Here is a 15000-nt window from a genome sequence, read left to right on the forward strand (position 1 = left end):
AACCCTCCCGGATTTTCTGGGAGACTCCCGAAATTCAGCGCCTCTACCGAAAACCTCCCGGGATACATTTTCTCCCAAAAATCAGGCGGAGCTGGAGGCCACGCCTCCTCCAGCTCCATGAGAACCTGACTCAGCAATGTTATGACCCTCTTAAACAGGACAATACTGCCATCTACTGTACATCGAATAGAATAGAATGTAAATATATTCTACATATATTCTACATTTAAGTGCAGTCAAGGAACATGCATTAGGGAGTCTGTCCTGAAGCCCACAGTAAAGAGATGTAACTTCATCACGTCGACTGGTTATTGACTCCAACCCAATATATTACACCGTCGACGAGCAAAATGAAGAATTACGCTTGCAAGTTCCAGAACGATTGGAAACAGGAATTTCAGCTTATCCAGGAGAGTTCGAAGGAGAAGGGGTATGTTGCCTGTAAATTTTGTAGAACAGACTTCTCCATTGAACACGGCGGCCGAATGCATATACTCAGCCATGAACGGTCAGCGAAGCACAAAGCGTCCGCAGCGCAGCATCGTTCACAACCCAGTATTATGGGCCACCTTGCAAAATGGAGAACCGATGGTGTAACTTATGCTGAGACAAAGATGGCTATGCTGATAGCTGGACGCAACATCACGTTCTCATTTGCGGATGTCTACAACAAATCCGTGATATATGTTCCCGGATTGGGAGATCGCTCGCCAATACGCAAATGGCAGAACAAAGGTTACTCAAATAGTAAAAGGCAAGTGTTGTTGGCTTTTTTTTTAGTAACCAGCAAGGACAGTACAGTTAGTGGAACAAGTGTGTTTTCATCACTGTGTATTTGATTGGTGCGGTCGGAAATTCAACTATTTCTTTAATCTATATATATAATATAATAAATATATATAGCTAGAATTCACTGAAAGTCAAGTATTTCATATATATATATATATATATATATATATATATATATATATATATGTATGAAATATATATGAAATACTCAAGTTGGTGAATTATACTCCTCCCCTCTTAACCACGCCCCCACCCCACCTACGCCTCCGCCCCCCCCACCCCCCCACCTCCCGAAATCGGAGGTCTCAAGGTTGGCAAGTATGTCTCCGAGTCATAATTTGTTACTTGACTTTGTGTTGTTAGCATGGTAGCTTCTTAACTAAGTTGGCAAATATACACCTCAGAGTCATAATTCGTCACTTTACTTAATCTTGTTAGCATGATAGCTTCTTAACTAAGTTGGCAAGTATACACCTCAGAGTCAAAATGTGTTACTTTACTTTGTGTTGTTAACATGTCAAACTTAGCATAATAGATTTTTTGCACATTTTGCGGGCATACACCTCAGAGTGAGATAGTTTGTTATTTTGCATATAACTGTCTGCATGTTAATGTAAGCATGCTAGTTTTATAGCGAATTTTGCAAGTATCTACCTCAGTGTCAAATATTTAGTCATTTTACGTATGTCGACTGTTGGCATGTTTACTTTAGCATGCCAGCTTTTTAGCCCATTTTGCAAGGTATACACCTCAGAGTCATATTGTGTTACGTTATCTTGTTAGCATAATAAATTATAAACTAATTTGGCAAGTATACACTTTAGAGTCATATTTTGTTATTTGACTTCGCGTTGTTAGCATGCTAACCTTAGAATACTAGATTGTAAGCACATTTTGCAGGTGTACACATACAGAGTTAAATGTTCAGTAATTTCAGGCTAGCTTTTTGTGTGTTTATTTGACAGGTAAAGACTTACGAGTAATATATTTCCTTACTTATATTGCTAGCACGCTCGCAGTTAGCATTTCAATTTGACTTTGGCTTTTGAACATCCACACACAATTTCTACGTAAATAGTTTTTCCTAGTTTCTTGATATAAATCTAACCTTATCTCGCATCAAAACCCCATCCATCCATTCATTTTCTACCGCTTGTACCTTTCATAACTCTGATATTAATAAAAATGTTTTGTCACATGAGGTGTGGAAAAAGCCCGATGTCCGTAAAGTAAACGTTTGGTCGCTGTGTACATTCAGAGCAGGGGTGCCCAAACCTTTTCCGCTGAGGTCCACAGACTGACAAATCAAAGGATGTGGTCGCCATTTTGGTAGTTTTCTCCTTCAAAACCAGTACAATAGAAAATGCATTTTCAGTAGAAATTCCATGTGAATGCTTAAGATTCAAAGCCGAGCTGAAATGTCAACAGTTAGTGCGCTAGCCAGATAGCGTCAAGCAATGAAATATAAGAGCAACATAGCACGTTAACAGTACGATGCTGACAATGGCATGGTTACAGTTAAAATTAGTGAAATATTAAAATACACGACAGCCAAGTTAGCTAAAAATGCTACCATACTAATGTTAGAATACAAAAATGCAAACTAACTTGCGTCAACTACCAAAATCTAATACTGTGTTGTGTTTACCTGGAAACAAATGTTTAATTTGCTAGCGTGCTATTAACAGCATACTGCGTATATACCTACAAAATTAGCTAAAAAAAAAAAAAATTGTGTACTAATGCTAACATGCTAACAGGTATCATATGTCAAGTAAAAAAATATTTGATGTTTTTCTGCAAAATTATAATATTAGAATGCTATCGATTGTACCGTGCAGTGTTAAAAATTGTGCTATTATTATTATAATATTAATTTAATTCTTAAAATAAAAAAATTATAAATTAAATAAATACATACGTAAATAAATAATATATATATTTATAATTGGTGGCTAAAAAAGGAAGAATTATACATTTTTGAAAATTATGAATTGATTTAAGGATTGCAGTTCGGATGTGAATCAATATTTTTTTGCACCCCTAAAAATTCAGTGTTAAAAATTTAGTGTAACAAAATTCAGTGTCCAAAAAATAAGTGTAAAACAATTTACTACAGAAAAATCAGTGTGTTAAATTTCAGTGTAAAAAATTCAGGTTAAAAAAAATCAGTGTAAAAAAATTAAGTATAAAACAATTCCGTGTAAAAAATCAGTGTAGCAAAATTCAGTGTAAAAATTTAGGTTAAAAAAATTCAGTGTAAAAAAATCAGTGTAAAAATTCAGTGTAAAAAGTTCAATGTTAAAAAATTCAGTGTAGCAAAATTCAGTGTAAAAATTTCAGGTTAAAACAATTCAGTGTAAAAAAACTTAGTGTAAAAAAACTCAGTGTAAAATATTCACTGGAAAACAATTCAGTGTAAAAAAAATTCAGTGTAAAAAAATCACTGTAAAAACGGGCCACACCTTGGACACCTCTGCCTTGGAGCCTGTCCTAATTTCCAACACAAGCACCCACAATCACAAGGCGCTCGTTGAGCCTCGTCTGCGGAGCGAGTGGGAACCTATGAACGTATGAATCCCACGCAAGAGCAACAGAAATTGCTGAGTGTTCACTCTGCTGATTAACAGGAATGTGCAGCTGGCACATATCTGTTCTCTTTCAAAAAAAAAAAATCAAAGATAAAAATATTAGTCCACCACAAGTCATTTGGCGTGTTTGTTTAAGCACCAGTCAGAATTCCAACGGCTTACTTTTTTGGCAACACTCTGTTCTTTTTATTGGGTTCCTCGCCCTAAAAGATTAAAGCTGGAGGCTAAGACTCGTCCATCACGTCTCCTTGTTTAGCCGTCAGAATGAAAAGCAGACTTTGATTGTTAACTCTGGCTGTTTATCTAGGATGCAAGTATTCTTCTGATGGGATCTTCTTCATTGTTTGCCTGACCTTTGGTTTTTATCGCTTCTTTGTGTCACGTCTAACAGCCTTTGTCCGTCAAGGAGTATCATGTTCATCTCGCTTTTAGTCTTGTGCCAGATATGTGGAGTGTTTTGAATAAATCAAATAAATCTGTTGATCCGGTTTGATTCATAGATTCTCGATTCGATCTGCCGCTCCTCACAGATTTGAATGGATAATATAGTCTAGATTCAACATGGTTTTCGATTGAGCCTGTTATTGCAATTTATTATTTGGTGTAATAATTATCATGAAACTTTTTCAGAACAAGTTGCAGGTTGATAGAGTTCAAACGTCTATATATACATACATCGTTTCCCCTACATGTAAACAATCGTGCCGCGCCGCCACTGCTGGATAAATACCGCCAAACCTTCAAAATAATATTTTTTTATGTGAAAACATTTACATGAGAACATATAGAGAAATATATTAATATATGTATGAATATTAATATATATGTATATATATGCATATATAAAAGAAAATGTATACACACATATATATATATATGTATATATATATATATATATATATATATATGTATATATATATATATTTATATATATATGTATATATATATATATATATATATATATATATATATATATATATACATATATATATAAAAAGTATTTAGTCAGCCACCGATTGTGCAAGTTCTCCCACTTAAAATGATGACAGAGGTCTATAATTTTCATCATAAGTACACTTCAACTGTGAGAGACAGAATGTGACAAAAAAATCCAGGAATTCCCCTTGTAGGAATTTTAAATAATTTATTTGTAAATTATGGTGGAAAATAAGTATTTGGTCAACCATTCAAAGCCCTCACTGATGGAGGGAGGTTTTGGCTCAAAATCTCACGATACATGGCCCCATTAATTATTTTCTTAATACGGATCAATCGTCCTGTCCCCTTAGCAGAAAAACAGCCCCAAAGCATGATGTTTCCACCCCCATGCTTCACAGTAGGTGTGGTGTACTTGGGATGCAACTGAGTATTCTTCTTCCTCCAAACACGACGAGTTGAGTTTAAACCAAAAAGTTCTATTTTGGTTTCATCTGACCACATGACTTTCTCCCAATCCTCTGCTGTATCATCCATGTGCTCTCTGGCAAACTTCAGGCGGGCCTGGACATGCACTGGCTTAAGCAGGGGGACACATCTGGCACTTCAGGATTCAATTCCCCGTCAGCGTAGTGTGTTACTGATGGTAACATTTGTTACTTTGGTCCCAGCTCTCTGCAGGTCATTCACCAGGTCCCCCCGTGTGTTTCTGGAATTTTTGCTCACCGTTCTCATGATCATTTTGACCCCACGGGATGAGATCTTGCGTGCAGCCCCAGATCGAGGGAGATTATCAGTGGTCTTGTATGTCTTCCATTTTCTGATAATTGCTTGATTTTTTCACACCAAGCTACTTGCCCTTGGTAGATTCACTCATCCCAGTCTGGTGCAAGTCTACAATTTTTTTCCTGGTGTCCTTCGACAGCTCTTTGGTCTTGGCCATAGTGGAGTTTGGAGTCTGACTGTTTGAGGCTGTGGACAGGTGTCTTTTATACAGATAACGAGTTCAAACAGCTTCCATTAATACAGGTAACGAGTAGAGAACAGAAGAGCTTCTTAAAGAAGAAGTTACAGGTCTGTGAGAGCCAGAGGTCCTTCTTGTTTGAAGTGACCAAATACTTATTTTTCACCATTATTTACAAATAAATTATTTAAAATTCCTACAATGTGATCTCCTGGATTTTTTTTTTCACATTCTGTCTCTCACAGTTAAAGTGTGTCCTATGATGAAAATTACAGACCTCTGTCATCATTTTAAGTGGGAGAACTTGCACAATCAGTGGCTGACTAAATACTTTTATGCTCCACTCTGCATTTCTTATTATTGATTTTTGAAAATATTAATCAATTTATAATACCAATATCATATATATATATTTATATATATATACAAATATATATATATATATATATATATACAAATATGTATATATATATATATATATATATATATATATGTATGTATATATATATATATATATATATATATATATATATATATATATATATATATATATATATATATATATATATATATATATATATATATATATATGTATGTATATATATATATATATATATATATATATATATACACACACATTTAGATTTTTTGATATATGCATGTATATATGTATATGCATTCCATAATAATGCATTGATATATGTATATATATATTTGGTCGCTGAAAAAGGAAGAATTTTTTTTTTTTTAAACTATGAATCGATTTAAGGATTGTGATTCAGATGTGAATACATTTTTTTGTGCACATTAAAAAATAAGTGTAAAAAAATTCAGTGTAAAAAATCAGTGTAACAAAATTTTGTGGATTAAAATTGAGTTTAGAAAAAATCAGTGTCAAAACAATCAGTGTATAAAAATTCAGTGCTTTAAAATTATGTGTATAAAAAAATAGTATATGAAAATTCAGTGTGTAAAAGAAGTTCACTGTATTAGAATTTGGTGTATAAAAAATCCAGTCACATCAATTCAGTGTCAAATAAAAGCTTTCGTAATAAAGACACAAATTAACTTCCATTTAAAAAAAGTGCCAAAAACTGGTACCCTTGAGTATGGGTATTGATTCCCCGGTACCAAAAATTGCTACTGTATCAGTTAAAAATGTGAACGGTACCCATCCCTAGTCCTGATACAATTTTTTTCACTACTGACACCATATTGATCTCGGTACCTTGAGTATTGGCCGATCTGATAGATATCAGCAGGAATCGTACATACATTCACTGAGTTAAACTGTAGTAAGTGGAATTGCGCGGACACGTTTGTTCCTGGATACTTTCTGATATGCCTTGGAGACATTATATGTGTAAGTAACATGCAGTAGTTTGTATTACACGGCAATATTGTTCATTGATTATTAGGTATGGGTAGTTTGTGCGCTACTGTGTGCTTAGCTGTGGTGTAGCTCCTCGTAGCCTATAGCCTACTATACATAAAATTTGAAAACACTACATAAGAAGCTATTTTTTAAACAAACATTAATGAAGATTTGGCGTGCCTAAGAAGGGAAACATAAACCAGTATATTGCAGAAGCCATGTTATAATAGCTAGCAGTCAATGGCAAAACTGCTGGCTCAGCATTATTGGCGCTGGCAACACTTTAAAGCGGTAGTTGACCTGCCATCTTTAACAGTGAGTAAAAACTCCTAGGGGCTTGCCTACAGCCACAGAGGTTAACGCTAATGTTTCCTACCCGCTGTTCCTCCAGTGTCCGAGTAAAATCACCAACCAGCCCGGCAGAGAGTTCGCCAGCACCAAAGACTTCCCCGACTCCGTGCTCCAGTTTGCCCGCGGCCACCCGCTCATGTGGCGCCCGGTGCAGCCCGCACTGCGACAGCCGGTCTTGGTCAAGGCCAACGTTCCTTACAGGCTCAAGCAGATCGTGGTGGACCGCGTAGAGGCCGAGGACGGCCAGTATGATGTCATGTTCATCAGCACGGGTAAAAAGACTGCAATCACTCATTACACTTGGGAAAAAAATGTTCCTAACCTTTTTTTCCAATCACAGTGAATGTGAGTGTGAATGTTGTCTGTCTATCTGTTTTGGCTTTGCGATGAGGTGGTGACTTGTCCAGGGTGTACACTGCCTTCCGCCCGATTGTAGCTGAGATAGGCGCCAGCGCCCCCCGCGACCCCAAAAAGGGAATAAGCGGTAGAAAATGGATGGATGGATGGAGTAACTTACCTACTGTAAAACAATAACCGTAAATTTTATGATAAAAAAAATAAATAAACAATCGTCATTAATAAATAACAGTGATAATGTTTTATAATTTACAGTAATACAGTGGAAAAGCCACTGTAAATTTTACAGTAAAAAAAATGGCAAACTGTTATTGTAAAAATAACAATGGTACCATTTTCATATTTACAGTAATTAACTGTAAAAATAGTGACCAAAATTTTATGGTGAAAAGTAAATGGCAGCTCAGTTACCAGAAATGTACCTGAAAAAATAACAGTAATACTGTTTTTGAATTTATATATACATATATATATATATATATATATATATATATATATATATATATATATATATATATATATATATATATATATATGGTTGGGGACCACTGATTTACAGTAAAGTGCTGTAAACTTCGCGTTGTTAGCATGCTAACCTTAGAATACTAGATTGTAAGCACATTTTGCAGGTGTACACATACAGAGTTAAATGTTCAGTAATTTCAGGCTAGCTTCTTGTGTGTTTATTTGACAGGTAAAGACTTACGAGTCATATATTTCCTTACTTATATTGCTAGCACGCTCGCAGTTAGCATTTCAATTTGACTTTGGCTTTTGAACATCCACACACAATTTCTACGTAAATAGTTTTTTCTAGTTTCTTGATATAAATCTAACCTTATCTCGCATCATAACCCCATCCATCCATTCATTTTCTACCGCTTGTACCTTTCATAACTCTGATATTAATAAAAATGTTTTGTCACATGAGGTGTGGAATATATATATATATATATATATATATATATATATATATATATATATATATATATATATATATATATATATAGACATACATATATATATATTTCACAGTCAAATTTGCGGTCTTTATGTTTACAGCACTTTACTGTAAATCAGTGGTCCCCAACCACCGGGCTGCAGGACTGATTGGTACCGGGCCACACAAGAAATAAAAAAAAAATACATATATATTATTAAATAAATATTAAATCAACATAAAAAACACAATATGTACATTATATATCAATATAGATCTATACAGTCTGCAGGGATACAGTCCGTAAGCCCACATGATTGTATTTCTTCCTAAAAAAAAAAAAAAAAGGTTGTATTTACTGCTGTAAATACAAAAATAATGTCACATACATTTTTTAAAAAATAACTGTGGCACCGATTTTTTATTTATAATTATTATATCCATCCATTTTCTACCGCTTATTCCCTTTGGGGTCGCGGTGCCTATCTCAGCTACAATCGGGCGGAAGACGGGGCACACCCTGGACAAGTCGCCACCTCATCACAGTAATTATTATATTATGATAAAATATGATATTAGTATTATTTAATTCAATTTTCAGTATGAAACCCATTGTACATTTTACAATTTAAAAAAACTGTCAGCTCAATCGCCACAATGGTACCGACTTCCTATTTACAGTAATTCACTGTAAAAATAACGACCGTAAACTTTGTGGTAAGAAGTAAATGGCAGCTCAGTTACTAGAATTTATAAAAATAATAGTAGTACTCTTTTTAATTTTCAGAATGTTGGTGTATAAATCACCGTAAACTTTACAGTAAAAAAAACCCTTCAACATTTTATCGTAAAAATAACAGATGTTCCGTTTTCATATTAACAATAATTTACTGTAAAAATAACGACCAACATTTTTAAATACCGGCAATTGAGATGCCATTTCCCCCCCCCCCCCCCTCCCCCCTGTAAAATCTAAGGTCTTTATTTTTGCAGTGCTTTACTGTAAACAGAAAATAATGTCACATGAATAAAAAAAAATAACTGTGGTGTCGTTCTTTAATTTACAGTAATTCAGCGTAAAAACCATCGTATATTTTACGGTAAAAATAACTGTCAACTCAATCGCCACAATTGTACCGACTTTACATTTACAGTAATACAATGTAAAAATAACGATCGTAAATGTTTTGGTAAAAAGTAAATGGCGGCTCAGAATTTTTATGAAAAAATAACAAAAGTACTTTTTTTTAATTTACAGAATTTTGGTGTATAAACTACCGTAAATTTTACAGTAAAAAAAAGGCAAAATTTTATCGTAAAAATATCAAAGCTACCGTTTTCATATTTACAGTAATTTACTGTAAAAATAACAAACAACATTTGAAATACCGGCGACTGAGCTGCCAGTTTGTCTTTTTACCCTAAAATCTACAGTCTTTTTATTTTCACAGTGCTTTACTGTAAATGGAAAAATAATGTAGCATAATTTTTTTTCAAAAGAACTGTGGCACTGTATACCAACTTCCCATTTACAGTAATACACTGTAAACTTAACGACAGGAAAATTTATGGTAAAAAGTAAATGGCAGCTCGATTACCAGAATTTTACCGAAAAATTAACAGTAGAACTGTTTTTTAATCTACATAATTTTGGTGTAGCAAAACACCGAAAATTTTACAGTTAAAAAAAGGGAACATTTAATCGTAAAATTAATGGAGGTACCGTTTTCATATTTACAGTAATTTACTGTAAAAACAATAAGCAACATTTTAAAAGACCGTCGACCGAACTGCAAGTTTAGTTTTTTTCCTGTAAAATCTACAGTCTTTATTTTTACAGTACTTTACTGTAAACATAAAAATAATGTCACATTATTATTTTTTTTAAATAACTGTGGCACCGTTTTTTTTTTAATTTACAGTAATACAGTGTAAAATCAATCCTAAATTTTACGGTGACAAAAAAAAGTCTGCTCAATCGTCACAATTGTACCGACTTCCCATTTACAGTAATACACTGTAAAAATAGCAACCGTAAATTGTATGGTAAAAAGTAAATGGCAGCTCATTTACCAGAATTTTTTTTTAATTTACAAAATTTTGGTGTAAAAACAACTTTACATTTTCCTCGAAAAAAAAAAAAAAATTGGCAGGTCAGTCACTATAATTTTACTGTAAAAAATGTTGCAAGAACATAATTCTATTTGCAGTAATGTACTTTAAAGACAATGTCCGTAGATTTAACAGTAAAAAAATGGCAGCTATTTTAACATAAAAATAACAGTGGTACTGGTTTATGATTTACAGTAATTTAGTGGAAAAGCCATCGTAAATTCTACAGTGAAAAAACTGGCAACTCGATCGACCAAATTTTATCATCAAAATAACACTGCTACTGTTTTCTTATTTACAGTAATATACCGTAAAAATAACGACCATACATTTTGAAATACCGGCAACTGAGCTGCCAGTTTATTTTTTTACTGTAAAATCTACGGTTATTATTTTTACAGTGCTTTACTGTAAATAGAAAAATAGTGTCACATTGTTTTTTTTTAAGTAACAGTGGCACTGTTTTTTGTTTATTTACAGTAATTCAGTGTAATTAACACTGTAAATTTTACGGTTAACCAAAAAATTGGCAGCTCAATCGCCAAAATTGTGCCGAATTTAAATTTACAGTAATACACTGGAAGAATAATATACGTTCAATTTATGTAAAGAAAACAAATTGCAGGTAAGTTGCCAGAATTTAAGCGACAAAAATAAAAGTGGTACTGTTTATTACTTTAGAAAAGTTTTGTGTAAAAACCACCGTAAATTTTACAGTAAAAAAAAAACAAAAAAAAAACACACCATACATTTTACGCTGAAAAAAATGGCAGCTTAATCGCCAGAGTTGTACCAAAAAATAACAACGGTACTGTTTTTATTTAAATTTACAGCAGTACAGTGTTAAAACCAGCATCAATTTTACCCGAAAAATGTAAAACATTCACCTCAGTCACCGAAATTAAGTGTAAAAATGTATGCGAAACTATTATTCTATTTACAGTAAAACACTGTAAAAATTACCATGGGTTTTACGGTAAAAAAAAATTAACTGGCAGCTAAGACGCCGGTTTTTGACCTTATTTAATTTACAGTAATTCAGTGAAAAACACAAAAAATGTACAGGTGGTTATATATATATATATATATATATATATATATATATATATATATATATATATATATATATATATGTATATATACATAACCACTGCAACCTAAAGAATGTCCTCCCAAAATACCATCAATATGTGAACTTTCCTACGAGGGGAAAAAACTCTCTGGACCAAGTATACTGCAACGTGAGGGGAGCCTACAAGGCTGTACCCAGACCACACTTTGGACTATCTGATCACATCTCAGCTTTTCTATATCCAGCGTACAGACAGCGCCTCAAGCAAGCCCCCACAGTGAGAAAAACTGTTCAAGTGTGGAATGAAGACACTGAACGTGTGCTTCAGGACTGCTTTGGGAGTACAGACTGGGACATGTTCAAAACTGATGCTCAGAGGGATGATGGTACTGTGGACATAGAGAAATATGCTGGCTACATCAGCACATATGTGGAAAACATTGTTCCCACAAAACAATACAAGATTTACCCAAACCAAAAACCCTGTATTAACTGTGATGTTCGGTCCAAGTTACATGCCCGCTCCACTGCATTTGTCTCAGGCAACGCTGAGGACTACAAGAAGGCCAGATATGACCTGCGTAAATCCATCAGTGAGGCCAAGGGACAATACAGACAAAAGCTGGAGGGATTCTACTCCACCACAGATTCCTGCAACACATCACAGACTACAAGCAGGGTAGCACGGGGGTCACAAACAGCCAACGATCACTGCCAGATGAGCTGAATGAGTTCTACGCCCGCTTCGAGGTCCTCAACACCAACCAACAGAGAGGGGGGTTCTGACCACGGAGCGCACGCAGGACCCACCACTCACTGTGACGACAGCAGAGGTACGTACAGTTCTGAGGAGAACAAACCCACGGAAGGCAGCTGGCCCAGACAACATCACTGGCCAGGCCCTCGGGATGTGTTCGTCAGAACTGGCTGACGTACTTGCTGACATATACAACTTGTCACTAGCACAAGCAGTTGTGCCCACCTGCCTCAAGACCACCACCATCGTGCCCCTGCCAAAGAAAAATACTGTGAACTGTCTGAATGACTATCGCCCTGTTGCACTCACCCCAATAGTGATGAAGTGCTTCGAGAGTATAGTCATGTTACACATCAAGAAGACCATCCCAGACACACTGGACCCTCTACAGTTTGCCTACTGGCAGAACCGGTCCACTGAGGATGCAGTCAACACTGTCATCCACACCACCCTCACCCACTTAGAGGGAAGGGACACCTATGCCAGGCTATTATTCATCGACTACATCCCTGATTTTAACACGGTTACCCCACAAAAACTCACTGCTAAACTCCTCACTGTTGGTCTGACACCAACTCTCTGTGACTGGGTCCTGAACTTTCTCACAAACTGGCCCCAGTCAGTCAAAATCGGCATCCAGACATCGGGCACAAAGGTTCTAAGCATAGGGACCCCCCAAGGCTGCGTGCTGACCCCCCTACTGTACACCCTCTTGACACACGACTGTGTGGCCTCCCAAAACAACACCAGTATCATTAAGTTTGCAGATGATACCACGGTCGTCGGACTGATCACCGAGGCAGCGTACAGAAGGGAGGTAGCGGAACTGGTGGCCTGGTGTCAGGATAATAATCCCTCCTTGAACACAGACAAGACCAAGGAGATGATTATTGACCCACGGAGAAGGAGTGCACAGTACACACCTTTGTACATAGGGGGGACAAAGGTGGACAGGGTGAAAACCTTTGAATTCCTCGGGACTCACATCAGCGAGGACCTCACCTGGGATCACAACACCCAACAAACAATAAAGAAAGCCCAGCAGCGACTGTACTTCCTAAAACGGCTGAGAAAATTTGGCATGCCGCCTAAAATTCTCAGCGACTTCTATAGAAGTACGGTTGAGAGTGTCCTTGCCAGCTCAATCACGGTCTGGTATGGAAACTGCACTGCTAAGGACAGGAAGGCACTCCAGCAAGTGATTAAAACTGTTCAGTACATATCAGGAGCAGCCTTCCCCTCACTACAGGACATGTACTCTACCAGGGCCACCAGGAGAGCACACAACATAAAGGACAGTACACACCCCCAGCACAGTCTCTTCAGCCTCCTACCATCAGGCAGACTATACAGGAGCCTGAAATCCAGGACTACGAGACTGACAAACAGTTTCTACCCACAGGCCATTAGGCTTGTGAATGCTAACTTGTGAATGCTAGCTCCCCCCCTCCCCCCATTTTTACTTTGTCTTTTTGAACAAAAGACAGGTACCTTGACCACCCTGAACTCCGAACAATCACTGTAGACACTTTTTACCTTTGATCACTAAAGACACTTTAACTGCTGCTGTGACCCAAGGTCACCTGGGTCACCTGGGGCGGTAGAGCTCGTTTGGTAGAGTGGCCGTGCCAGCAACTTGAGGGTTCCAGGTTCGATTCCCGCTCTCGCCATCCTAGTCACTGCCGTTGTGTCTTTGGGCAAGACACTTTACCCACCTGCTCCCAGTGCCAACCACACTGGTTTAAATGTAACTTAGATATTGGGTTTCACTATGTAAAGCGCTTTGAGTTACTTGAGAAAAGCGCTATATAAATATAATTCACTTTACTTCACCTCCATATATATACTGTTGACTGTCAATCGGAATGTGCAATAATGTTATGTTACTTACTGTGCCTTGTATATACTTTTTTATTTTTATTTTTTATTTTTAGCTAAGTACCGTGTGACTTGTTGAAGGGTGGACCAGCAAAGTAAGATTTTCATTGTCTGACAAACTGTCTCTTTAACTGTGCATATGACAATAAACAATCTTGAATCTTGAATCTTGAATCTTGAATATAGATTTGACTTGATTTTTTACAGCGTGTCGCTATTATTGTGACCAAAGATTTGACTTGTTTTTTTTACAGCATGTTAATATTATTGTGAATATAGATTTTACTTCCTTTTTTACGGCGCGTTAATTAATATTATTGTGAATATAGATTTGACTTGACTTTTTACAGCGTGTTAATGAATATTATTGTGTTTCAGACGTCGGCAGCGTGCTGAAAGTCATCGCACTGCATGCTGGGAACAGCCTGGAAACAGAAGAGGTGACCCTGGAGGAGCTCCAAGTCCTCAAAGTATGTGTCTCTCACCACTCAGACCGCACGTCTCCTCTCACTCGCTAAATAACGTGCCATTGTCGCCTCAGGTGCCCATGCCAATCACATCGCTGGATATATCCGTGAAAAGAGTAAGTCCACTTCCCTCCAAAACATTCTGTCAGCCAACTTTACCACTTTTGGACATCATGTTGGTTCTTTTTACTGATAACCACAGTTTTTTTGTGCAAAATCCTATTATGTAGAGCAGTGGTGTCCAAATTGTGGCCCGGGGGCCATTTGCAGCTCAAAGCTCATTTTTTATTGGCAAAGTTGAAAAATACTTCTGAAAAAAAAAAAAAAGTAGTATAAAAGAGCAAATGTAACAAGAAAAAGTTGCAAAGTTGACACAAAGCTGCCATGCAGGCTGTTTTTGTCTTTAAAACT

At 36.3% G+C, this 15000-nt stretch overlaps 1 protein-coding gene across 1 annotated transcript in view; it reads left to right on the forward strand.

The window, feature by feature from the left end:
- The window catches only part of LOC133544315 (semaphorin-3G-like), a 259663-nt gene that overhangs the window by 225025 nt on the left and 19638 nt on the right, over positions 1-15000 (forward strand). The window contains exons 11-13 of the mRNA XM_061889521.1: positions 7047-7278; positions 14501-14592; positions 14664-14705. Of these exons, the coding sequence (XP_061745505.1) occupies positions 7047-7278; positions 14501-14592; positions 14664-14705 (366 nt within the window). The remainder of the gene's footprint in view (positions 1-7046; positions 7279-14500; positions 14593-14663; positions 14706-15000) is intronic.

The sequence above is a fragment of the Nerophis ophidion genome, linkage group LG27 (assembly GCF_033978795.1).
Source record: "Nerophis ophidion isolate RoL-2023_Sa linkage group LG27, RoL_Noph_v1.0, whole genome shotgun sequence".
Taxonomy (NCBI): domain Eukaryota; kingdom Metazoa; phylum Chordata; class Actinopteri; order Syngnathiformes; family Syngnathidae; genus Nerophis; species Nerophis ophidion.